The sequence below is a fragment of the Anser brachyrhynchus genome (assembly GCF_964034855.1).
Source record: "Anser brachyrhynchus genome assembly, chromosome: 5".
NCBI lineage: Eukaryota > Metazoa > Chordata > Aves > Anseriformes > Anatidae > Anser > Anser brachyrhynchus.
Genome location: NC_137699.1, coordinates 31,158,643 through 31,186,027, shown reverse-complemented (window position 1 = coordinate 31,186,027; position 27,385 = coordinate 31,158,643). Strand labels below are relative to the sequence as shown.

General features: G+C 39.4%; 2 protein-coding genes across 14 annotated transcripts in view; one reads left to right on the top strand and one right to left on the bottom strand.

The window, feature by feature from the left end:
- The window catches only part of MIDEAS (mitotic deacetylase associated SANT domain protein), an 81,096-nt gene extending 71,388 nt beyond the window's left edge, over positions 1–9,708 (top strand). For all 12 annotated transcript variants that reach the window (XM_080595981.1, XM_080595983.1, XM_080595980.1 and 9 more), the window contains 5 exons: positions 673–761; positions 1,915–2,064; positions 2,268–2,441; positions 2,731–2,930; positions 4,354–9,708. In XM_080595981.1, coding sequence (XP_080452107.1) covers positions 673–761; positions 1,915–2,064; positions 2,268–2,441; positions 2,731–2,930; positions 4,354–4,573 — 833 coding nt within the window. In that variant the 3' untranslated portion in view covers positions 4,574–9,708. The remainder of the gene's footprint in view (positions 1–672; positions 762–1,914; positions 2,065–2,267; positions 2,442–2,730; positions 2,931–4,353) is intronic.
- A 1,775-nt stretch (positions 9,709–11,483) lies between these two features.
- LOC308196673 (dynein axonemal light chain 1-like) overlaps positions 11,484–27,385 on the bottom strand; it is a gene marked incomplete at its 5' end in the record, with an annotated part of 24,431 nt that continues 8,529 nt past the window's right edge. For both annotated transcript variants that reach the window (XM_080596066.1, XM_080596065.1), the window contains 7 exons: positions 11,484–15,482; positions 16,952–17,098; positions 17,495–17,621; positions 18,591–18,646; positions 21,389–21,444; positions 22,435–22,544; positions 25,877–25,915. In XM_080596066.1, coding sequence (XP_080452192.1) covers positions 15,433–15,482; positions 16,952–17,098; positions 17,495–17,621; positions 18,591–18,646; positions 21,389–21,444; positions 22,435–22,544; positions 25,877–25,915 — 585 coding nt within the window. In that variant the 3' untranslated portion in view covers positions 11,484–15,432. The remainder of the gene's footprint in view (positions 15,483–16,951; positions 17,099–17,494; positions 17,622–18,590; positions 18,647–21,388; positions 21,445–22,434; positions 22,545–25,876; positions 25,916–27,385) is intronic.

Here is a 27,385-nt window from a genome sequence, read left to right as displayed (position 1 = left end):
GATCTAGAGTGACCCTAGTCACCTGAGAGACCTGATGCAAGGTAGTAGAGTGACATCTAATAGCAGCTGCCATAAAGCATAGAAATTGCATTTCTTTATTATTACACACTACTACTATAATGCTGTTGCTTGGGTAGTATCTATGAGATAGGAGAAGATTCTGGAATGTTTTTATTATTATACACAAGGGCACTAGAATAGTAAGCATATTTGGGACGTAATAGATCTTCAGGTACAGTTTGGTGTTACACCTGATCTAGTATTATTGTGGATTGCTGCTGAAAGAGAAGATTCTGTTCTCCTGCCCTAACACTTTCCTTTTATCAAATCTGATGACTGGGCCACCAAAAAATGCCCGTTAAGTTTACTGTTTTGTTGGAACACATTTTAGCTCTTCTAATCAGCTGGTTTTAGCAAGCTGAACTGAGTTAACGTGTGGCGATGAGTACTAGTACATCTAACGAAGGAAGGAATGAGAGCAGGGCCAAAGTGGAGCAGTAAGGAACAGGTTAACAGCAGCCTGCAGTTATGCAGGATTAGGTATACAGTGAGACTGTACCCTTGTATGTGTGCATTGGTTTTATTTAACGGGAACTTGAAGGAAAAGTACATAAAAGAGTTAACATTTGGAATCGCAAGGGCTTCAGTTATAACTTTTTTTTTTATCTACAGGATCAGACAATTGGAAAGTTGCTGAAAAGAAACTTTTCAACAAAGGCATTGCAATCTACAAGAAAGACTTTTTCTTGGTCCAAAAGCTTGTAAGTTACTTTTTTATGCTTTTTTTTTGATGTCAGTGGTATGTTCTTATGTTCAAATGTTTAATACAGGAAGTTCAAACTTGATTTTTCTCAAACATCAGTATTGAGCATTGAGACCTGCACTGAGAAGATTTTAGAGAAATTTTATCCTGCAAAGCATAAAATCTCACTAGAAATAGCCAGAACAATAGTATTTGTTTTGCTGTTGTTGTTTACTCAGCCCTTGTACTTACTGCATTACTTCCATTAGTCCATGCAGTGCAGATATCACTTCCACAGGGCATATTTATAGAGTGCTGGTAATGTTCCAGGACGGCTTAAATGGCTTGCTTATAAAACTAAATAGAAACACATCCTTGTTGCTGATGAAAAGAACCAAAGAAGGATATGTGAATGATGCATCCTTTTGTTCCCAGTTTTCTGTGACTATGATAGTAAAAGCAACCACTCCTGTTTATTTTCATGAGGCATGCCACTTCAGTGGGAGAAAAGCACTTGAGGGAGTTAGAGTGCAGAATTGGGAATTGCATGTATATTTCCTCTGAATAAATAACCAAAATGCATTTAAGTTGCAAAAGCACAGAAAGAATATACTCCCAAACTTAAAAAATAAAAATAAAATCACTGATAGAGAATATATAGATGGCCATAGGTCTGTCTGTACTGATAGTTTTCTGTCACCATACGTGCATGAAATGCATGTGGCCAAAATGGGAAAGTGCTGCAAACCTTCCTTTCCATTTTTGGAACGGTATTCTGCTCTGCTCTTCTCTAAGTGCTACTGTAAAATAAAGCTCCCCCATGAAACTGAAAAGCTGCTCTCAAGCCTGACAGCTCAATTGGAATGTTTCAGAGGCTAAAAGGTGCATTAAGCTTACAAAGTGCCAGGTTCTGTCACCTTTACATTGACCAGCTTTTCTTTGGGAATTTGGTCCTGTAGTTATCAAAGTGAGTAACAGTGGCAGTAGGGGATGGGCTGTGGGATGGGGCACACAGGAGAAGATAACATGGAAAAGAAGGCTTTAACAGCAGTTGTAGTGGAGTAGAAGCTTCTGGGGGAAAAAAATACAAAGTGTATTTACTGCACCTTTATTATTCATAAACCTTTTTTAAAATCAATTAATCCATTGGATGTATTTTTCTTAAACACCAGATAAAAACCAAGACAGTGGCTCAGTGTGTAGAATTCTACTACACGTATAAGAAACAAGTGAAAATTGGTCGGAATGGGACCTTAATCTTTGGGGACATTGATGGTGCTAATGAAAAATCTGTGAGAGATGAAGCTGAAGTTGACATCAAGGTAATTTCCTAAATATATCTCTTCTCTTGAGCTATGGTGCTAAGTCTTATTTTATGTGTTGTCTTGTTTGCTAGTAAAATCAAGAGCAGACACAGTCTGGCCAGTGTGGAGGGGTAAAGACTCATAAATAAGCTTGTGTCCTGTGTCACATAACATTTACTTGCAGACACCAAAATTAACAGTTTCTTTATCTTCTGGTGAAGAGTTCCCATAGGTTTGCACGTGTTCTTCCTCTCAGAAGGGACATTTACAGTGAAGAACAGGGACACGCGGAAGAGGAAGAAGAGGAGGAAGAGGAGGGAGATGAAGGGTTGGATAACGGAAAGAAGAGCACACTTCCCCTCAAAGATGCAGAGACACTACAAGCTGGTGTAACAGTAAGTACTGCATTGTGCATATTGTACGTCCTACCCCACACTCACTCTACAAGTAGTTTAGAAAATACCAATTTCAGATGTAAATGTTTCTACCTCTAACTCCTCCCAGAGCAAGGGACTGGGCTGAGGTAGCTTAGAGTATTACTGGCAACAAGACTGTGCTGTTGTGGAAGAACTGGGATGGGTAAGGCGAGGAAACCCCATACAGTTATTTTGGTTGATGTACACATAGGACCATGGTAAGAAGTGAATTTAAGTTTGTTTGCCTTACCTTTCCCTCTCTCTGAAGGCCAGCGATGCCAATATAAGGAGTCAAGAAGTAACTGCCACAGGCAGAATTGGAAGGAAGCCAAGGGAGACAACCATGAAGCCTCGAAAGCCTATTACTGTTCCAGTGCAGAGGAGGCGGCGAAAACAGAAGATAAAATCAGATGCTACCAGTAAAACTCAGAACACAGAAAACACATTTCCATGTAAAAAATGTGGCAGGTAAGAGCAACTTAGCTTCCAGCAATAGTCACCGAATTACAATAGGGCATTTCCCATGGAAGCTTGTTCTCAAATGAGCTTGCTTTCTGTCTGTTTAGGCCAGAGAGACTGACAGTAATTTTAATGATTTTATTACCCTAACGAATGTCACAGATTAAGGAAGGTTACGTTGTTTTTTATAACTTGCAGCTTTGAGGCGTCTTTCATGTCAGAGGTATATTGATATTAAGATAGTGCTACTTGGATAATTACCTTCTGCTATTTTTCTTCAAAGGAAGGAGACACCACCTGCATTTCAACTGTGTGTGGTATTTGGTGTTAAACTGCACTTTCAAACAGCTGCTTTATTGCCCCTCTAACATTTACATTTATGTATGAATTGATTTCTGTATATTTACTAGCTCACATATTAAGAAATTTACTCATGAACAGAGAGAGAAATACAGAACACTACCATTGTTACAGCAGCAGATGTTAGGCTAGTGGTTATACAGTTCATCTGGTTAAACTTGTAGCCATCTTTTGTGTCCATAAAATGCATTTGTTTTTCCTTACAAGGTTCTAGTAGTTCTTGTAGGCTTGTTGCCAACAGATTCATAAATGCCAAGAAAATTCAGTTCACTACGTAAACTGCTTATTCTTAAAACAATAGTGAGTTTTGGAATACCAGTGGTTGTGCTTTTATTTAAGAAAGACACAAAGCTAGGGGATGGCAAGAAAATGAGATCTCCATCTAGTTAAATCACCAGAGCTGTTGACAAGTTCCTGCTGTGGCTGGTGCTTACTTGGCCCTGCCAAGTTACCCTGTCTCTGTGTCCTCAGGGAGCGTGTGGCACTGGAAAGGGCAGAGCTGTGAGAGAGAAGGCAGGCAGTTAAGATTTGGTCCTAGTCACCCGCAGAGGAGAAGCAGGCAAGGAGTCATAATGGTGTCTAAACCTGTCTTGTAACATTTGGTGCCAAATTCAAGTAGTTAATGGTGAGAAAGATTGTGGAAGTGCAGAGCTGAGAGATAAAAGCTCACGTGTTTATAGCTGTGTGGACGAGTGTTAGAAGTGGCAATTGGCCTTTGTTCACCTCTTTATTGTATTTTTGCAGCATAGGGGGAACACCTAAAAAGCAGGTCCATGTTGTGTTAAGCAGCATGTGCGTGCTTCAGTACCAGCACTGCCCCCCTGAATTTAGAAAATGTAGGAGCTGCAGGTGTATTAAGAAACAAAGCGAGTGGTTTGAGGGTGCTCAGGACCTCCTGCTATCACTTCATCCAGTTGGAAGCGGTGTTTGCTGTAAGGCTTTGTTGCCATGCCAGGGTGGGTTCCTGTGCCAAAGCTCACAAACTTGAGGCTGGAGCTGTAGAAAACTCTTTGGGAGAATTCCTGAAGGAGGAGGCTGTAAGAGACCAGCGCTAACGTACGTGTTTCCTCAGGGTGTTCTACAAGGTGAAGAGCCGCAGTGCTCACATGAAGAGCCACGCAGAGCAGGAGAAGAAAGCAGCCGCACTGAAGCAGCAAGAGAGAGAGGCAGCAGTGGCAGCAGCGGCAGCAGCAGCAGCCCACAGCGAGGCCCAGCAGGAAGAGAGCAGCGAGACTGGGAGCAACAGCAGTGGAAGTAGCAGCGGGAGCTCGGATGAGGACGGAGAAATATAGCAGCAGGCCCGAAGTGGAGGGAGTAGCAAAGCTGGACCCATCTCCCCCTCAATGATTTCACTATTTTGCTTGCACTTTTCTTACCTGAACCATCAGTTTCAGTGCTGCAGTTTCCTCATGCCACATGTTCCATTTTGCCTTGCCAGTACTGACCAAGCCAGAATGGTGGACAAAAAGATTTGTTTCAACTTGGATTTTTTTTTAAACAAGATTTCTATTTATAATCATACCTAAGGTACATAACAGAACAATGTCACCTGCAGTGGAAGTAAGTTCTCTCTCAGGTCAATCAGACCTTTCTTCTTGTGCTTTGTCAGGAATCATGATAACGGGACTCTTGGATATAACGCTTTCCAGACCAGAGCAAGAAAATGATGCTCTGCTCTGAGCTAACTGTATCCACTTACTGTGACACTGGTGATTTCTAGATGTTTTCTTTCTTAGCAAGTTGTTCTTCCTGTTACACTATCCTGCCTTTCTTTCTGAGCATTTATTCAGGCTGCCAACAAGTTTTGTGGAAAGATGGCTTGCACTTTCGGCCTCTGCTTCACAAAAATGAAAAGTGGGGTGAGCAAGACACGCTTCTTCCTTTTGAGAGGAGGATTTACTTTTCAAAGGAACATGAGGTGCTTTTGTTTTTATGCTGTTACGAATGCAGCAATAGATGTAAGGATATCCTGTGGGATTAGAGTAGCCACAGGCCTTGCGGGTTGTCTCATCATGGAAAATGAAATAGTCAGCCTTTGATTAACTTATTGGAAAATAGTCTGGGCTTCACAAGTGCAATTTGAAATGAAAACTGCTGTTTTTGACATTGGTTGTAGGGAAGCAAGCTTGTTTAGTGAAAATGAACCAGGACCTTGTATGTGTGTCGGACTGTGTGCACCCCAGAGATGGGAGGAATGGACTCTGATCTCTATCAAGCTCCTTAAATCCCTCAGCGAGTGGCTCTTACCTCTCAACACGTCTGTTTCTTTCTTGTGGCAGCACTCGCTTATTCCTTGAAATTGCCATCATTGAGAGCTTGTATTAGGTGGAGCCCTAGTTTTACAGAACTTCCTGTCAGTGTGTGGCTGTGTGTGCAGTGGGAGCTTTTTGCTTATTTCCACGAGTGGCTGGACAGCTGTACCTGCTGGGTTGTCCCTCTGTGACCCCTCGGCTTGCTGATGTGCTGACCTTTCCTTCAGAACTGACATATGCTAATAGCCAAAAAACGTCTAGCCACCAAAACCTGCTGGTAAAGGAGAGTTAAGATGATGCAGAAGTAGTCCAGGTGACACGTTAGATTTGCACAGGATTGTTCTGGGCATCTTTGTAGCCCACGTTTATCATTATTTCATAATGATGTAAAGAATCAGATCTCTTCCTTGCTCCTCATGGCCCGTCAGCCCCAGCCCAGTACTCTGGCTGCCCAGCTTGTTCCCTCAGACCAGCCAGCCCCGATTCCTCCGTCCCCTGGGTGCCAGCAGTGTGCTGTACCACACGTGTGCTGCTCTCATGGTGCAGTTTCGAAGAAGCTGATCGCTCCTGCAGCACCAAGCAGGGATCCTAGGTGGGTTTACTGCATGTGAACTACAGCTGTTCCCAACTGGCCGATTTCCTTAAAATTCGGCCCTTCAAGCTGCCAAATGAATTCCAGGTAATATATACTTGTCAAGTTATCCATGGAAAATGGATCTGATTCCAGCATGCCACCTTCTTTTCCTGCCCCACGTAACTTCATGCAACCATGATTACTTCACTGCCCAAGTCGGCAAGGCTGTGTATTGCGCCACGTTTTCTTTGACACGTATATGCTTTTGCATAGACTTTTTTTTCTTGGTAGAAACAGTTACTACTCTTAAATTGAGTAGCGTTATCATTAAGGACTGCACTTTTTTCGGTGTTGACACTTTTGCCTGCAAGTGTCTGCCAACACTGTATTTTTCATCCCTAACACGATTGGGCATCCCTTTTGGCATTTGGATGGCTGTTCTGTGTTCCTGCACGTATGGGTCTTGTTGACAAGACTGCGGAAGCAGATGGCATGTCAGAAACTATTAAAATCCATTCAAAAACTGCAGAGAACTGAAAGCTACAAATCTTTAAAGAGAAGCTTAAGCATATCAGTCTTCCCATTAAGAATCTCAGTGTTATTATCTTTTTCTTCATGTAAATTGGAGAAAAGACTCATCTACCATTAAATTATCCTAGGGCCCTTAGAGAGAACAGAAGCTGTAGCACACTGTGCCAGGACAGACAGTAGGTGAACCAGCTGGAACTCACAGCTCACTTGTAGTGCTGGGATTCATTCCAGTAAAAAGCAACGATGCAATTAAAGTCCTGAAGTATGTCTCTGGGAAGTTGCCAGTGGTTCCCAGATCCTGAGAACTGCAAGGCAGGGCAACTGTTCAGCAGGGCTGGTGAGTATAGCTAAAAAGGATGTAAAATAATGTAGATGTTGTTATGCTGTTGTAATGAACGCATCTCCCCGGAGCACCAGTCTCGGCGGTAGCATGGTGCACACTTACTTAAGGGACTGGGAAGGCTTAGAGACGCAGAACAAAGAAATGGAGATAGAGGTAGAACTGGTACAGGGCAAAAATGGAGATTGTTTAGATTGGAGAGATCTGCCTAAACCTGAGAACTAAAATAAGGCTAATCAAACTGTCTTAGGAAAATGCTTTCACTATCCTTGCTAAAACAGTGCAGAATCAATTAATATTAAATCCTTTGAGAGGGGCAAGGAGAGAAGAGCCTGTTCCTATAGGGACAAACGTAATGGCTAGTTCTGCGTCTTGTTTCTGACGAGTAGAACAGGAAGATTAGATACAGGGAGGTCTATTACTGGAAGAAAATCAGAAAAGGGCTTTTTCTGAGGATGGCCACTAAAAATTATGGGTTAGCATGGCTGACCAAAATTGCTTAAGTATTCCAAGTGAGTGGCAACAAATGCTTGATCTGGAAATGCTTTTGAACATGCTTACATATTGCTAGTAGCCACTGGAAGACCTCTTTTCTATCATGGTAGTAAGGAAAAATGCTCCTCTGAGTGTGTTGTTTAAAAACAAACAAAGCCAAACCTGCTGTCCACTTGCTTACAGTAGCAGTTTGGAATTGATCATGTGTCTGAATTAGATCAAAAGTTGGCAGAGTTGTTTCCAAAAAATACAAAATAAAAAACAATTCCCCAGTCACTGTAGACAAAGCATTTGAATTGAATTTGTCTGATCAGGACTGAATTCTGGTATTCTTCTTTGTGGGGAAAATTACTTGAGTGGCTCTTTACTGCAGCACAGTGGTAATTTAAGGCTGTGTTGTTCCAATTATGATTTTTTTTTGTTTTATATTCTAATGACTTGTCCATTTTAAAGCTTTGTGTGAATTATTTTCCATTGTTTAAAAGCACTTTGACAGATCTCCATTCTCTCTGTTCTTGCTGTTAATTTAGAAAAAGGCACTGTGTGCTTCCTTACCGAGCTAGGTTTGAACAAGGAAGGTGTCTCTTTGCATTAGCTGTCTTTTCTATGGGAACAAACAGAAAATGCATAGACTGTAGGTCTGTAAATGTGTGCTGATATCTGTGCCTTTTATAGTGCAAGACCAGGCTTCGTGTGGTCATATAGCCAGTAGTCAGGTGGCTGCATTTCCAAACCAGTACCTGTTTGAGTCTTGATGCCAGCTTTGGGTGTTGCAGAGATGCCACGATAGAAGGTCTACCGTCACATTTTGCCCTGGTCATGTGCTTTTGCCCTTCTGTCTGTGTTGTCTGCCCTTTACAGATAGATTCAGCCTTTCAGGTTTGTGCTCTGCATGGGATAGCATCTCAGTTTTGTAAGACCGTGTGTATATAATTACTAGATACATGCACGCACTTCTGATACGTATCTGATATAGCTACAGGTGTTTTGCAGTCCAGCTGCAAGGAGAACAACTCTACATCTTAATTTATTGGATGTTTTTCCATTTAAAATCATGGGCGGTTTTGCTGACCAGGTAGCGGTGTCATAGGGAACTCACCTCTATGAGCTGCAGGCCCCCAGAACTGGCTCTGCAGGACTTGGCGTGTTGAGAGCTGGGGCCCAGTGGGACTGGGCAAAAGGGACGTTCTGAAGCTTAAAGGTAACTCCTCTGTTACTCCCATACTAGTGATGTAACACGAAGTCCAAATTAGCTAACAACACATCTCATTTCTCAAACCTGATACTTAAGGTCATTTCTTGTATTGCAGCAAACTTACCTTAACAGTCAACGTACCAAAAAGGTGTTTGCTAAACCAGAAAGAGTGCCCTTTCTCACTTAGCTATTACGTACCGCTTAATTCTCTTTTGGGCAGTGGACTTGGAAAGTCCTAATGCGTGTCTTCTATTTTAAAAAAATGCGAGTGGGGAAGACAACAGCCATAGAAGTCTTGTCTGCTTTCACACAATGGCACTTTTAGTCCAATGATTACCTCTGCCAGAAACCTCCTTCTCAGCCACGTTTTCCCACGTAATCTTTCTCCCTGTTTTTTCTTCTAATGTATGTCTGCAAGTTTATAAAGCTTTAAAGAGACAAAGAAGTGGTGTCTGCAAAACGTGTTTGATATTCGTGGGGGTGAGTTTCTATGACTTGGGTTCAGCTGCTTTACTTGCCCTCAGTCTCTCCGATGGCAAGTGTTAGGAAGAGACAAACTTTGAACCCGCAGCTAAGGGTTTTTTTGTTCAGAGAGTAGGGTTCCATCGACAGCTGAGCCTGAAAGATCCTTAACTTCTCAAGATTATAAAACAGCATATATTTTTATAGAAATGTAATTGTATATTTTAAAAAAATGTTTCTTGCAGCTTCTCCATATGTATTTTTCCCCTCGTAGTTCAGATTTGATACAAGCTTTTTTTTGTGTTCATTCTTTTTATGTTGTTTTTAAATTTGTAGTCAAAGCTTTCATGTACTGTACAGGAGCAGTCAGCCTTTGTAATTACTGTATAAATGCTTTATAATAAAGTATATTACTTTTATTTTAACAAGCGAGCAGACACTTCCTTTTGTGTGTTTGCTGCCTAGGGCACCTTCTAAAAGACTGTTACATGTTAAAAATGTACATATATAAATATAGTTACCTGTTGCTGTACAGTTGTGATAGACCGGACTGAATTTATTTTTTGTGTGCTTTTTTTTATAAAATATTAATACACTAAAGGAAATCTTGCTGATGTGATTGTAATGTACTATGTAACTTATTTACTTAATATCCTCTATATATCTAAAAAACCTTTTATTAAATGAGGTTTAAAAAATAGTTTCACAACTGAATTTTTTTGTTGATGTGGCTGCAGGGCTCGGGGTGGGTATTGGCGGTGATGCATTTGTGCAAAGGAAGCAGTTGTGGGTTCTGTTATGAGTTCCTTTAGCTCTTGTGCTCTCTGATCACGTTTACCCCTGTATTTTCCATAGCACCCCTCAGGGCTGTTTCTCAATATTTTCCCTGAAGACATCAGAAGCCAGGAAGAGTCTAGAAAGAGTTCTTAGAAATATGCAAGGAATGCTTCCTCAGTCCACCTCTGTGCTGCAAATAAGGACAGCTGAATTCTGCTTCTGAAACAACTTCAAAGGCAGCATGAAGTCAGTCAGTACTTGGGGCCTGCATCAAATCTTGAATTCCTGAATGGCTGTTGGGTGGGAGAGAAAATAGGGACTGAAGTAAATCTGGAGCCGCTGGAAAAGGAGGTAACACTTTCCTGCTGCTTAGTAGTTGAATCTGCTGGTTGTAGAAACAACGGCAACTTGTAATTTGTGTTGTATCATATTTTCCAATGGTAGATTTAATATGTGTATATATACACATATATACACACGTTATTGAATACTGTCTTACAGGCAGTTGTCTGTTACCCTGGATTTTTTTTTTTTTTTGAATTTTGTAATACAGCACTAATCCAATTTCTTCTGGCAGTTGGATGTCTTGCTGCGGGTTTTTAAATATTGATATACCTCCCTCCACCTTCAAAGCAAAGGTTCCTTCTCTTCTGGTAGTTGGCTGTTCATCCATAACTAGCTGACTGTTTCTGACACCTGGGGGCATGAAGTCTTTAAAAGCTGCAAATGTTTTGCTACATTAAGCATACTGTAGAAATGTGTATCGATGTCTGACTGGTTTCCTACAAGCTTTCAGGTAGAACCAAAGGTGGCTCTCCTGCAAATAATTACTTTTTTGTTGTTCATTTATGCTGACAAATTTACGTTCCAAGACGGACAAAGCTGACAGAAGAAAGATTTAGCTGAAGACTTTTTTTTTTTTTCAGCTCAGGGTAAGAGCCCTTGCTTTAATTTACTCCTGCAGATGTGGATGTTAATCAGCAATAGCATTTGGGGAAGTAAGTAGCATTTTGCGTAGTTGGCAAAGACAATGTGTTGGCCTCACTGCCAAAGCCAACTGCCAAAAGTGTCTCAGGCTGACTACTTTGTACTAGAACTGTGAAGCCGTGTAAACTTAAGTTTGGATAATGCAAAAAGCCACACGTCTTGGGCAGTTTGGTTTTCTTTTTTAACTGGTGGATCCAAGGGCAAGCTTACAGAAGTCATTTCAACTGCATAAAAAGACCTTATGAAGTGCTTCACTGATTAGCAAGCTTAAATGCATTTTGAGGTAGTGGCATTGTGAGGAATTTTGCAGTAATTCCCTATATGTTTGTTTGTGTTTTTTTTTTAATAGAATTACAGCTGTTGTTGCAGGATGATATTCTTGTCATTATTGAGACTGCTGTGGACTGCAGTGTAGAAAGCTTTTTCTTTTATAGCTGAGTTCTGAAACTATATTTCCGTAATGCTGCTTATTGAAGGCTAAAGTTTCTGTTACAGAAGTTTATTACAGAGCAGTTGTCCTGGCTGGATGCAGTTGATTGTATAATGCTATTCACAGCTTAAATTCAAAGTGAATTAGCAATTTTGTGTTGAAGTGAAGACTTACCCTTTATTTAACATTAAATGGCCTTTTTTCCCTATATAAAAGTAAACATTTTTTCTTAGGACCTAAGAACAAATCTGACAACCAATGTCTTTCTTAAAAGATCGAAAAATATTTATGTATCAGATGACAACAATCACAATATATCAATGCTTTTGAAGTCTAAGTTATTTTCTATTCTAAAATATAGAGGCAATAAGGGACAGCACTTACAAACTAAATTGCTCCCTGAGCAGCTAGGAAAGTTTTTAATGAGAACAACATTTAATTTCTGAAAGCTTTCCAGAAGTTGAACTATTCCATTACACAACAGCCAAAGTTTTTTGTATAAAATAACATTCTATTATTTTTAAACAAGTTTCACAGAAGATCATTTATAAACATAGGCCTAAATAATTTAAACACAGCAATTTTAACAGTTTGGTCATGCTACAAAATTACTGTATACAAAAGGTAATCAAAAGTAGATGTTAAAAGTGCTCTCTTGCTTGAAGATTTTTCTAGATGCGTCTACTTCTAGTGTAACCTGAGTCATTTGCTGGTTCTCAGGTCTCTTTCCAGCCATTCGCAACATAATCACCGCATACATCGGCTCTTTGAAGAGAGATTAGTGTGCTAACAAGTAGGTAAAATACTTATTTCCTATCTCTAATTTAATTTTAGATATTTTTCTAAGGAATAAAGTGGATGCTAATCCTCCATAATTTCAGTGGGAAAAGCAGAATTCCACATGGCTTGCAAGTTTTACATGGGTGCTCTTTTCATCCATGACTAATAATGTGCTTAGGACTTTAATGGATGTGGTGAGATATGGAAGCGCAAAGAATAATACAGAAAGACAAGTCCTTCAACATCCTACTCAGCCACGCCTCAGGGGCATGCAGTCTGATCATCTGTTAGCTTATAAATGACACAGTGCAGCAGCAACATTAGTATGCAAATCTGCTGCTGTAATTCTGTCATCTGCGTACATCTTCCACCACATCCAGTGCATAATTTTAAAGTGCAACTTTTAAAAATTTATGAAAACTTTTCTTATTTTGGAGGAGAAAGTTAATGGGGTTTAGCTTTGTTCTTGACAGTAACCGCAATTCATCAGGCACAGCAACATTAAGCTGAAACTTCAGAAGGGTTTTAATTTATATGCTAAGATAATGCAGCATGAAGGGTGAACCATAGAGGAAAGTTTGTAAACGTACCTTACTGCTGTTACAATGGTGCTGATTCTGGATGCCTTGTTCCTTCAATAATGATTTGTGTGTGTGGTATTTATACTGCAGCCCAAAATAAGAGCTAGAGAATTTGTGCTGTTAATCCATTAAAAGAGCTGATGACAGTGGGCTACATGATACCCCCAGCTCCACCACCTAACACCTGCACCAGTTACTGTTGGACTGATCACCATACACACAGCCTCTGTTTGTCACTTACAGGAGCCAGCCTGATTACCTACAGCCCTTCCTTGTCACCTACAAGAGCCAGGAATTGTTCTTTCACCCCCCAAGTCTTGACAATGGAGCTGTGCTTTGTTCCAGTTGTCACCACATAGAACACTTACCTTTCTCTTCTGTTCTCAGACTGCCCCAAAATAGTCTGAGTCTTTGCTCTTTCTAATACTGCCTTCATAAATGTACACACTTAGATCATATTTAGATATTAAAAAAAATCAACCAGTAGGATTATACGGCATTGGACCATGTTCTATCTCCCCATCCTCTCATTTCATTTGAGGAGCTAATTAAGCCCTACATACAATAATTAGAAATTATACTAGCAAAAAACAGTTAGTTACAGAGGTTTGAATGCATTGCTTCTTGGCCAAGCTCCATGATTCTATTCTGGAAATATCTCCACACACATACATGAATTTGACTTTTCCTTTTGTTAGTATTATCCAGAAGTCAGGTTTTGTTCCACTCCAGCTCTGACTCAGGATAAACACATTTTAATTACAGTAGTCAAGAGCACGTACCAATCCCCTATCACCCTAACACAAAAGATGTGGTCAGTAGAGGCTGCGTGTGCCAGAAGATAGGTATTTTCAGAGCACGTCCACTTTTCCAAGAGTAGTTGCTAGTGAACTTCATGGACTAGCTCTAAAAGAGGACAATGTGAAATCGTTGTTGACTCCTTATCATTACATGTGGGTACAAAATCTGTAAAATACATCCAGTGATCAAGTTAACTAAGAACCAGCTTCTGCTTGCCAGAGCTGCTCTCCAGAAATGGTTTTTGCTGGATGAGGAATGTCAACAGCATTTGCCATTGCTCTTCTGGCCTTTTATTAAGAAATGGCTCTAAATCAAACTCAAATCTTATCTGCAATTGCCAACTTAACTTGGAATGCTTACAAATTCTTCTAACACTTAAAGACCAATGAGAGAGAATATATTGAAACTAAATGCTGATTTCCTTGTTATCTTCTGCTTCACACTTTTCACTAAATTCTATTGCTAATCAATTTCTATCTTCTACTAAAATTATACCTGGAGCTCGAGATCAGTATCACTGTCGCCTAGGCCAATTCCATCGTTTTCTCTCTGACCATGACTTCCAGGATATCAACCCCTGCCATACCTTCACAAACAAAACAATTAAAAGTGGCATTCTGCCTCCATCCCTTATATGCCTGTTCTAAAACCAGGAAGCATGCTTCTTGCCATTCTAATTTAAACAAAGATGATGCCATGAATTAGAAGAAAAACTTAAAAAAAATAAATAAATATAAAAAAAATCTATTTAGATCACTTGATCTATTTTCTAAAGAGAGGAAAGGGGAGTAAAAACATTTGGCATCCAACAGTGCAATCAAGTATGTCTTCATTGTTTTAGCACTTTTCACTAAAAAATAGTTACCTGTCATATAAGGGGGCTTTATTAAAACTGGTTAGCCTGCAATATAGCACATTTAATATGTCTTCAAAACTTATTTTCCAACGCCCACTTCCTATCTCATCTCACCTTCCTCAGTAACTACATACACATTCCACTCACTGCTTACATCTGTGCTTTAAAAAAAAACCAAATGAGTATCTCAAAACCAGAATTTTAAATCTCAAGCCCAGGTCTTTGTTCACTATTTGAGTTAGTAGTAGCCTACTAAGTTACAAGAAAATTCCAGAGCTGAGAAGGATTATGTCCATCAGTGAGCCAAAACAAAACTAGGAACCAGCTGTAGACTAATAATCTACATTTTTCCAATCAAAATAATTTCTTAATGAGAGACGAAAAGCTAGCAGACATTTTAGTCTCACTGAAACCATGCAAAGAACTCCCATTGCCTCTTTAAAATAAATAAACATACACATTGTACGTGGCCTTCTAAGCTACAAAGCTACAAGTTCCAATGCAAGAAGCCCAGTTCAAAACTTAGGGCCAGTAACGAGATCATGAGCCCAATACCTTTTTTGTGCGTACATCCACAACTACTGGGCCTATTTGGCATAATAGTTAAGGGGATGAAAAGGCAAATTCACATACTTAAAATATTAAGGGATTCCCATGAGAAAATTAAACGTAACGAAGTCTGTAATGTATCTATAAAACACAACATTGTTTAGCCTCAGTGTTTCAAACGAACATTGGCCAGCTGCACCTAACAAGCTAAAATTGTTGTATTATAACCCGAGAGTGGACAACAAGCACCACTAATCAGGGATTAGGAATAGCTAGGTATTATTTTAGGTAAAGATTACTTACTAACCAAAGAGCAGATAAACTCAGCTCCACTGGTCTCTGCAGAAGATGTCATAAGCTTGACAAAATTGGTGTGCCTGAATTTTGGTAAATAATTCTTTGGGTGAGAGACGGTGGAGATAAGCTGGTCTTCTAAAAATTGCCCAAAGATTTTCTTCAAAACAAACGTTTATATCGAAGTTCTATGTGCTGAGCAACCTGGAGATACTTAAATAATTAAATACCCAGAACGAAAGTCTCATCAGTTTCCTCCTCCTTCTTCATCTTCTTCTTGTTTAATAACTAGGATACCTAAGAGGAAAAAAAAAAGAGAGAGAGAAAAAAATCTGCAGAGATTTATGACTAGATTATGCAGAGAAAGGTACAGTTTCTGCCCCGGAAAATACCTTACATACTTATTTTTGTCCAGAAGATACTCAACCATTTCACCAATTCTGAGGTGCCTATATATTAATCCTCACATACAGTGTATAAAAATAGCAGGATCTTGGGACAGTGTAACAGCAAGAAATTTACATCCAGTTCTAGCATTTCTGACATTTCTTTTACTCAACATCTTTGTTTTCTGTGGCTTCCATTCTTAAACATCTTTCTCTCTTTCTAAACTGCATAGGAAAAGCACCTGCCTAATTCTGAGCTGTCCATTGCTCCGGGCTGCAGGGATGCTTAAGAAACGAAGGGTGTAGCCTCATGTGAACAAGGTTACACTTTGACTTTACAGATACTTGCCCTATTACATTTTTTCTACTCTCAAAGTGTTTTTTACTACAGCAGTAAATGGACTATTGCAGGCCATCCTCCATAGCAGCACATTTCTCTCACCGGGCTTCCACTTCCTAAAAAATTCATATTACTTCAGTGGATCTGGTTTCAATGGCCCATCTGCTGCTCCCTAAACTGATGCTGTCCGCTTGTACCTTTCCTGCTGCTACTCTGACCTGTTATTAGTGTTACCGGTCCTGCTCTCCTCTTCACTGCTTTAGCAAATGGGATAACAGAGAACAGTTAACATCTCCATTAGCAGAAATTAGGATATGTAAAACAGATTTTAAAACTATCTCACTTCCACTCACAATTCAGGACATTCTTTAATGTATTTTCATATCAGTGACTTACAAAGGAGAGCAGCAGAGAAGAGGTCATAAATTCAGGCTTACTGAAATGAAGAGAGGGCAATACTCCGGCATTTGGGAAACTTGCATGAAGCTTTGAAAAGCTGCCTTTGTACCAGAAATAAAGAAAGAATATATCCCTGTCCACCCTCATTCCCCCAAATCACCATCTTTTGTTGGAAAAAAACAAATTTGCTGGGAAAACTGTAATTCATCTTGCCTGACTGAAAGCTTAACTTACTTAATGACAAATACTTAAGTATATAATTTCACAAGTCAACATGTGAATTCCCCAAGAGAACTTCAAACCACTATTAAATGTGTATATATATTTCAGTTTCCTACTAGTTATGTGCTAAAACTATTTCACTGGATAACTTTAAGAGTAAAGCCCAACTGTGGGCTGACTGCAAGGCTTCTTGGATTTAACAGTCTAAAACACATCAGACATTTTCAGAAGATCCTGCAGCTGGCACTGCAAAACTCGGCTGCCACAGGTTTAGCCTACTTCTGAATAACCCCAAAAAGAGAAGGGAGGAATATTACATGGTCACACAGATGAGTTTCTGAGGTTGTGATTCATTTGCTTGTGGACTTCTTTGTATTAATCTCTTCACTTAGATCAATTGCCTCGTGCCCCAAACTCACCATCCAGCTTTTTCAGCTTGGGCACCCGTTTGGTTGCTTCTTCAATCCAATTGTTCTTCTGGTCAGAGGCGTATTTCTCTTGTAGTGGGTTGCCTACAAACACCAGATCCTCTAGTAATGGCAGCTCTGCCAGTCTCGCAAACTCTGCTGCAACCACAAATGTGAAAACACCAACCAGATTGTGGAACGTGGAAAGTACAACTGCATCAAACCTTCTTTTCAAACTCCATGCAAACATAAATAGCATGAGATACAAGAGGATAGGGATTGTTGGGGCTTGAACTGGTAGCAGGTTAAAGAACAGGTACACGTTTCAAATAAGTCCAAGCAAAATGATTCAAAGAACAAACTCCATTGGGCTTAGAAGTTAAATTCAACTTTCTAACTACTTTTAATCTCTTGCATGAGTGGCTGTTTAGGGATTCAGTGCGCCTCTGCAGGCTTATCAGTAAATCTTAAGCCCCAGACCAAACAGAACTATTTTTCACTTGCTCATGCATTCACTATACTACTTAGGAAGCTAAATAGACAGGAACGGCTTACCCCAGTCTTTCACCAAATTATTTGACATATAAAGAACCTTCAGCTTCTTCATTACACGGATACCCCTCAGTTTCTCAATGAAGTTGTACGAGATCCACAACTCCTCTAACGTGTCTCCAACTGCCTCCTGGAAAATGACAGGACGACTCAGGTAACTGAAATTAAGTCTTGCTTATTCTTCAGATTTACTCTTCTTCACCCCTACAGACCACCTCATGTAAGAAAATACTAAAGTATAGCGGTCCTCATTTCCTTTTAAGCAGGTCCCTAATTAAGCATTACAAATATCAGTGACAATTAAGAGCAAAGGATATGAAATATATTTTGGAGGACTGAAATCACAATACTAAAATAAGACAAGGAATAGTTGGCAGAAGCAATTGTTCTTAAGGCATAGGGACAGAGGAGACAAATTTGGCTGTTTGTGCACTGCAAATATCAATAAAGTAACTACAGTTCAACAACTCAGGGGTTTTTATGCAGTATGAGAGAATGATTCATTTCAACTGCATATACATTTGTACCTGAAGAACAGAAGTTGCTTTCATAACTCCCTCAAAAAAAGAGTTTTTGTAAACCAACCACTATACATTGAGTCTGCAGTTTACAATTAAGAGATAAGGCATCTCTGAGGGCAGCAATAGCTTCGAAGAGGAATATTCTGTGGGGGAAACATACAGTATCTCTCAAGGAAGAAAAGAGTTTCTACATTTATTAAAAAAATAATAAGTTGATCGAAGAAAAGTTCTGCCTTAATGCAAATGTAACAAGACTGATCCCATTTTTTTTACCCAATTCCTCCCCTGCCTGGTAAACTCAGTCCTTCTTCCACCTTCTGCCCCAAAGCCCTATTGCTCAGGGTGCCAGGTAACATAAATGGGACAGACTCTCATGAAGCATGTGTTCACAGGCCTGCCAATATTTTTAGTAAAGAACCATAGCTTAAGTATGAGTTTTCTGGAAGAAAAACCCTTACAGAAGTCTGTAGGAATTATTTTAATGTAAAGCCAGACTTTTATGAACATAGGGAAATTAATCCACATCCTAGACAGCACTCCCTTTTGTTAGTAAAGACTTAATACTAAGAAGCACGTACCAATCCATTCAAGTTCTTTATGTTATTTCTTCCCAAAGACAGAATCCTCAAATTTTCTGAAATGGATAAAAGAAAGTTTCTTGTTAGTAAGAGACTTTTGTGTGTAAGAAGGTGCTGTAAGTTAGTAAGACTCCATACTCTACTTCTAAAAAATAAACAAACAAACAAACTCTACATTCTGAGTAGGCTGTCCTAAGAAAGAATGACATAACAGAAAGAAAAACTCCCGACAATGAACAGGAATTGATGCAGTGGACAGATCAGAAACATGCTCATGAATACAAAGCTTGTTACCTTGTTGAACTGCAGTCCAAAAAAATACTGGGGAAAAATAATCATCTTGCACCTGAACTCTTAACTGCTAACTTGCTGGGTTTGATTTCACATAGTGAAAATCCCTTCTTTGTTCCACTTTCATTTTAAGGCAACAGATTTGATTTTTAAAATAGAGACAGCATATACAGCTTCCTTACAGAAGTCTGGTGAGAAACATCTCAACTTAGCCTAGTACCCAGACAAAGCAGCTTTTTAAGTGAGCTGTTCTTGCTGGATTTTTAAACTCAAACCATGACAAAAGAGCAGTCCTTCTGTAAAACTCATTTTCAGTTTTCACGCAAGCTTTCTTGATGGTGTAAATAGGCAAACCGAGTTGCAGCATATAGCTGGGTTAAGTGTGGATCAATACTTCTCACTAATATTTCAAGACTTCTTATTAGCTGAAGGATGAAACACTTAATGATCTTGTTTTCTTCTTCTATGTATAATGATTGAAAATACACTGTGCAATAATTAATGGCAAGAACAATGAATGTTCCAGTCTAGTAGCAACAGGCTGCACTGATAGCACTTGCAGTGGCTAGGGACTGCTATGCACGAAGACTCGAGGCTGATCTAGAAGACGTAATTATATGTTCTATCTCAAAGAATGCAGGGATGAAACCACACCTGGTAAAACCACACCTGGCAAATATTCTAAACCAGGAAGACTAGTTATTAAAATTTTGAGGTACAATCAGAATTTATTTATTTTTTTAAACACAACAGGTTAATACGCAACCAGGCTCAAAGTACGGAAACTCATAATCAGTAAGTCTAAAGTCGACCACAGCTGATATTCTCCAGAATATCCCTAAGGATCCCCATCCACATGGGAAAGCCTTTGGGTCTAGCCAGCTATCCTTACTCTCTTTGAAACTCGCATTTAGAAATTACAAGTTTGCACTAGCTCTGGAAATTTCTAAGAGATGAGAGGATACTTAAAAATACAAAAATGACATTGGTTAAAAAGTTATGCCTTAAAACTGTTTCTAATTGCTGTTACTGCTCTTTAGTACTCTTGTTCTGAGATATTATATATTTTAGAAGAAGATCTCCCTCAAGGAATATTTACACACATTACAACACAAAACCAGCACTTGTTGCTATCTAAAACAGCTTCCTCACATGTATGGACACAGGGGTGTGGTCCTTCACACAGAATTATCTACTCAGCATAATCCCTATATCAGGTATATACACTAATATTCATCTTTTCTGTCTGAAAAGAGTGCTGGATGCTTGAACAGATTTCTCAGCTTCCTCTCTGTAATGAATAAAAGCAAATACCTAATAATAACGTGTTTGCTTTCATTGCTATAAACACCGATCTCTCTCTCTTTCACAGAAGCCAACAGAAATTGTGAGGTCCTCACGTACCTTTAAGAGACAGACCACGTAGTTCTATGTTGTCTGGTCTCCAGATCAAATATTTGGCACAGAACATTTGTTTTGATTCTATATTTTATTAATATAAATGTTTAAGATGCTTTAAAAGACTTGTTATGTTTTATGCCACTTAAGACTTGATTGGATTCACCTTTATTATGTAACTGCCTATTTATTTTTCGCTCGTGACAGAGTTATCCACATTGAAATATTACAGCATAGTTATTTGGGAAGACTCTACTGAAATATTTTTCCCTGATTGAGAAAGTCTGAGCATATTATGAAGACAGTTAAGTTCATCAGGCTCCTTGACATCCCTGTCAGTGTGTAGTTGTGGAGGACAGTATTCCAGATTCTTTATCTATCTGCCTGGCAGTTTGATGGGGACAGAATAGCCTGGAATTTCTAGCCCAGAACCTTCAGCTCTTTGCCAGCCTCATGCCACAGAGTCAGAGTCTTCAGGACAGACCTTTCGGATTTCTGTCCAAAAGTAGAAGAGAAACCCAGTGAGCTTCAGGGTTTCATAGACAGCTGCCCAGAGGTGTTCAGTTCCACCTTCTAGTCAGTTGGCACACACCTTTCAAGCAAGAACAAAACCAAACCAAGTACATCCAAGGATTAGTACATCCAAACCCCCTACAAAATGGAATGACATTTATCCTTCCAGATCTACATCACTCCAACCTCAGCAGCAGACAATACCACAATTACAAAGCTGTTGAACTGCAGACTGTCCCCATCATGAGTGTGGAAACTGGCTGTTAAATCATTCTAGAATCAATTAGGTGTTGGATATCATAACTCAGGCCACTGGAGGTTACAAAGGTGTTTCTGAATGGATTTGTTTTGTTGAGCTTGCACAGCAAGACAACTGGCAAGACTGTATAGAGGTACTTGCTTGAATACAATATTACTGCTAAACATGCATTCTCCAGAAAGACAGGTAATTTTAAAGTCAATTGTAATTTTCTATGAGGAAGGAGTTAAAAAGAATAAGAATAGGTATACAGCTGGACACATATGACAAATTGTGGTATATGCCCTATCCAAGCAATTAGAAAACAAATACAACCAGTCACTGGTGTGTCACTTACTTAGACTGTTCAAGTTGGCGATTCTTTCAATGCAGTTTGTAGACAACGACAATTTCCTTTAAAAGCAAGAACAATTAACTCAGAGTATAAAAGGAATCACTGTATCAAGAGAGTTCCACATCCAAACACTATTGCATTAGAAATAACTGTCTATTCTTCTCTCATTAGATAGTGAACAAGCTGTATGTGTGAACAGAGTCAAAATATCCGCAAACCCTCATGATTTCTGTAAATTTATTTAGCTTCTAGGAGAGTACCATGTGCTACTAATATCACATATGGGGTTATCTTTTTACGCCTAGCCTTAACAAGTGCATGGACATCGATTTCTGAAATGGCTCTAAATCCTTTCCAGAAGTCCCCTTTTTTCTCTGTCTCCCATCTCCTAGATAGACAATACTACATTTTCCTCAGTTACCCAACGGCCTTACTGATTTGGTACCCAGAGCTACTTAGACAACTCTGTGTGCCACTATACTGTGCCACATGGGCACATTAACCAAGGCAACATGTTGTACAGTTATGAGATTAATGCTGTAGGACTCAATACAAACAGAATTTTAGGAAGAAACTCTAATTTGTTGCCAATCAACACAGAAAAAGCCTGAGCAAGTGGATGAGATACTACAGACTTTGGCTTATATCACCAAAGAAATAATATATAAATAATAGCTTTTGATGTTAAACTGCGACAGGCGTGCATAAATTTTAGAATGCATCATAAATGTGTCAGCTAGCTGACAGATTCCAAGCATAGACCTGTAGCTATATACTGGTGAACAATACGACAAGTTTCTGGGGACAAATATTAGTACAGAATCTACCATAACATCTTCTTGATTAAGTGACAGAGATCTTGGAATTAAAAACAGGGACTGCTGGTAGAAAGAGAAGCTTAGTTGAGAAAAAAAAGAAAAAAAAACATTGCTTAGAAAGTCACACTTAAACATAGCAAACACGTATTTACATAGTGGACAGCAGAAAAATGAAAATTAATACAAAGAGAAGACAACGGTTGTTTCCAATTTGTTTTTAGCTGAACTTACTCGCAGTTAACAAGGGTGGAGAGAGATTCATCCATCCTCTCTACAGGAGGAATCTGGCCGTACAGTTTCACCTCTTTTGCCTCTGAAGCCTTCTGGCCATTTTTTTCTTCCTAAAGAAAAGAGAAGGTGAAGAATGTGCACACTGCTACATGCAGTTACTAAGAATTACTATAACATTCCTATAAAAGTAATTACTATAGGGATCATTCCAATATACTACTAAAAGAAATTACTGAAAAGAGGGAGCACTCTGAATACTCTTTATCAAGAGTCCAGTTGGTGAAGCATGAAGAGGGGAAGGGTAGCTTTGTTGTAAGATACTAAAAGCATGTACACATTACATAAGGTTTTATCTTTTTTTTTTTTTTGAAGTTGCGTTACACTTGAGCAATTTCATTCAGGCATCCTCTCCTGAAAAGAAATGGAGAATAACTGGAGGTCTGAAAGTCTGAATCAAAGCACTTTCACAGAGACTGACATGTAGGAGCCTCAACTGGAGCCAATCTGAAACAGAAGCACATTCTTAAAATCTCTCACAAAAATCTCCTTTCTACTTCACCCAGAAAGCTCAGGACTCACGGCTAGCTCACAACACAAACTCAGAATGGGGGGGAGTGCATTTTGGGGGAGAGTCTCAACAGCATTTTTCTCAAATCTTTCCATGTTTTTAGCCATTTTGAATAGCCCCTAGATACTCCTCTTTGTGAAGTTGGAGCTGTGACTCCTGCTCCCCTGTCTGAGGTGGTAGCTTGCACCCAGCCTCAAATTGGTAACTCCGTCATGCAGTTATACCTCCTAACAGACATGTACATGAAAAGAGAAACATCTTACACTCTTCTGAAAAATGGAAAAAAAACAAAAACAAAAAAAACAACACACCATAGGACAAAGAGGGAGTCCTGAGTCTAGACTGACTGTATTCTACCTTTGAATCAAAAGCCAGTTAGAAATCATGGAGAAGTTGTGATTTAAAGAAAAGTATAAATCCTTACCATTCACAGAATTAGGAGTTGAAAAAGAATCACCTCTAGTTAGTCATTAAAAAGGAGCAGAAGATTTCACACTTCAGAGAGTACAGTAAAAGACAAATTTCCTGTTTACAACCTAAGCTGATAATTTTCTAGATTATATTCTTTATAAAATCCAGAGATTTAGAAAAATAGTCATAATTTCAGCATTTGGGTGTGTTTATTTAAAAATACAATCTATTAAATCTTTTCAAATTCTGAAGTGATGGTAATTATTGACTGAACACTTGGGCCAAGTCTCTTTTTCAGTAATAACACTAGTTTTGACAGCTGCTTCCCTGCCAGCACAAAGAGAACATTTTGTTGATTCCCTCAGCATTCAGTGGGAGGGCTGGAGGTCCGTTAACAAAGGAGAAATCTATTTGGAGTTTTCAAAACAAGGAGTCTTGTTTTCTCCCCCATTTTATGCAGCTGTTGAGAAGTGAGAGAGCTGATGTCCGGCCTGTTTTCTCTCTCTTTTATATCTCTACTTTTGAACGAAATGAATTGCTTCCCAGAAGCATTTAAGAATACCACAGAACAAGATCAGGATTTGATAACATTATTTTCTCTCTTATGTGCCCAAAATACTTCCGGCAACTTAATTTGATAGAAAATTATTACATTGCTACATGCGTTTACTTATATTCCAGTTTCTGTCCAAATCCAGTGTGATAATATTTCTGTTCATGATTAGCAATTTAGTAAATAGTATGTCAGATGTTTTGCTAGAATATGGCGAATGTGAAACTTTGAGTTTCTTTTTTAAGAATCAGGATAACGCTGTATCTATTTGCATTTACGCTTAACTTTTAATCTACCATCTTAAACCAACAAATAAAAATACATTTTTTCTTAAAATCTGACAGAGAGGGAGCTCCTAACATGGAATACAGCCATGAGTGAGCACGTGCAGAAAGAAAATTCAGCCTGCTTGCCACCCACCAGCGGAAGGAAGGTCTGATGAAATACCACAATAAACCACAGAGAAACCACAGGTAGAACAGGCACTTTATAAGCACAAGTTACCTGTTTGCTGAGTTAAAGTTGCTTTGATTTAACTAATTTCGTCCTGACTGTAGGGCATAGGTAAACCCTTATGCCAAAGGGTTAGAAATACATCTGGAATGCAACACAACAGCAGATCTAATTCTACAAGTCACATGGACCCAGATTAGGAGCAGTAAAGGGAAGCTTTAACTCCCCCCAGACAACATGAACAGAAAAGCACGTTCAGCACTTTGTAATTAACATTAATGGAAACTCACTGACACGGATCCATTATTTCTAAGAAACATGTGACAAAGGAGCAAATGTAAAATAAATCTTTAACAGAAAACATGGAGTTGAGGTTTTGGAGGGCAGAAAGAGTGAAGGAGGAAAAAGGAAGGATACCATTATTTTTAAATTCATTTCACATCTCTGGTAATACTACTGTCTGCAAGTTGCTGCATTCTAGTTCTTACCAGGGGAGCAAGTGTGAAGTTTGTGGGGCATAGCAACATAGCTGAAAATAAAATGTGAAATACTGAAGGTGCTAAATAACAGCAAAATTCCCAAAGGAGGTAATCTTCAATTGCAGACTGGTACCTTAAACACATGCTAAAGATCATCTGGCTTCCAGCTATACCTGTTCACAGAACTTCATATCCCGATCTTCTAGAGACAAAAACATTTATAAACTCTCCCTCTCACTCTAGCTGCTGGCCAGAATTAGAGAGTGCAAGCATGTATATACAATGGCTCATGTGTGCCCTCATCTCAAATTCACTGACACTGGGGAAAGATCCTCACTGGGTTCAGCCGACTGAACCCCAGAGGCATCCTGTGCCATCATTTGACATTATATCCACTTTCTTTCCAACAAACAGCTTCCTAGAAGGCTCCATGACAAGGTCAGTCACCGCCCCAAATAACTGTTTGTATTAACAGAGTACTTTAAGAAGAAAAACAAGAAACTCACTCTGAGACAAGCTTTGCACAGCGGCCAATATAAGGGACAGTCTGTTACCAGACAATAGGAGAAGGTTCACTGACTTCAGTACAGTCAGCATTTCATACCTGTTTACTCTGTGGGAAGAACTGTACTCAGGTAAAACGAACAAGGCATAATTAAAGCATGACATCCCCAACTATAAACTTCTCTGTAGCTTCGGGCCTTCTGTCAATGCATATTCAGCAGAACGAGGCAAGAGAGCAAAACAGACTTGTCTTTACCAACCATGTGGGTTTACCAAGAACATGCAGAAAATCCAACACAACTGATTATTCCTCAATAACAGGAATAGAATTTTTACTTTGTGAAACTTTGTATGGCAGATGTTTCAAGCAAACATATGTGTTACAGTAAGTTTGAAAAATTAGTTTATTTGAATGCAGTCAAAATCCACGCCACCGAGTACCACAAAGCAGCTAGGTACTGTTCTAGCACTTACCCACTTGGCTAGAGCTTCTTTGATAGTCGTTGCTTTTGCCTAAAAATAAAACAAACTAAAATGAATATTCATTGCGATTTTTTAGCTGGCATGTTCACTGCAAACCTTCCTCCTCCCCCTTCCCTTTTCCAGTCCTGCTTATCTCCCCCTTTAGGGCCTTATTGCCCCCTAGCCGATTCTAAGAAGCTGGAACCCACCAGGTGTCTCTTCATTTTATTTTCTGGGGAACTCAGAAGCATTTTCAGAAGGAATCGGTTGGACTCACGAGAGCACATCATCTTCCTGACCTTACTTCTTGCCCAGTCTGGACCATGGGTTTGGTCACTGCTTATTAGCTTTGACTAATTCAATTGAACTCAAAGGCTCAGAGGTTACTGCACTGAAAAATGTGGTTTAATGCTCTGAAAAAAACTCACTTGCTATTAATGTGCATTAGCAATTTCCTTTCTGAAAATGACTCAGTGAATAGACAGAAAGATAAAGCCTGTTAAAGTTCACCAAAGAAAATAAGGCACATCTTGCCAAAAATCAAAAGCAATCTAAAATGTTTATATTTGTTTTTCTCCAATTATTTTATGTTCAGTCACATCATGAGATGTGAATACATATAATATTCAGTTAAAAAAAATCTGAGAGCTCCTGTATCAGGCTTTTTAAGGATTCACCCACTGATCGACCTTCAGTTGTCTCTAACTTTTCTGCATCTCATAAGTCCCATCAACACTAAATGACAATAACCAGAACAGTAGTATATAGAGACACTCGTATATCCTAAACATTAAACATATTCCAAGAAGTTTTCAAATTAAAAAGGCCCCAGAGACCGATCTTTCACAAATCAGCAGCCTCCTGCCTATAAAATCAATGCAGCCCTTCAGTGTAGCGCTAGCACATGCAGAGCTTTTCAGGTAATCAGATATCAAAAAACTGACCACAAAAGTTAAAACAAACTAACTTCAGCTCCAGATCTCAGAGGTAGTCACCTCAGGTCACAAAGCTTTAATGCTGGGTACTTTAAACCCCTGGAAATTTTGGACCCAAAGGCAAAAGACAAGGGTTGTGGCAGCTGCAAACAGAAGAATGGCTGCAGGCACTGAATACCCAGCAACAGCCTGAGACCCAACAAGAGTAAGGGCTCTGAGCTCCATTTCAATCCCATTTCAATCCCATTCATATTATGTGCTAGCTAGCTCCAGGCCCAGTGCAGTTAACCTGGCAAACTTCTGGCACGACAGCATCTGCTTAGAGCCTGGCGGGGATAAACCCCAGTGACTCCTGTTCAGAAGGCTGCATCCCTAGTCCCCGCTCTGACAGCCCCACGAAGCTGAGGGTGCCACAGCTGCCAGGGTGCCAGCAAAAACCACTGGCTTCCAGTTAATCTTTTTTTTTTTTGGATGGGAACTTCCTCACATTTTTTCACAATTCTGCTAGTCTTTTGTAACAGTATTTGGGTGCGTGATCTCAGTCACTCACAGGGACTCTTTCTGTTTCAAATTTCTGCCTAGAACC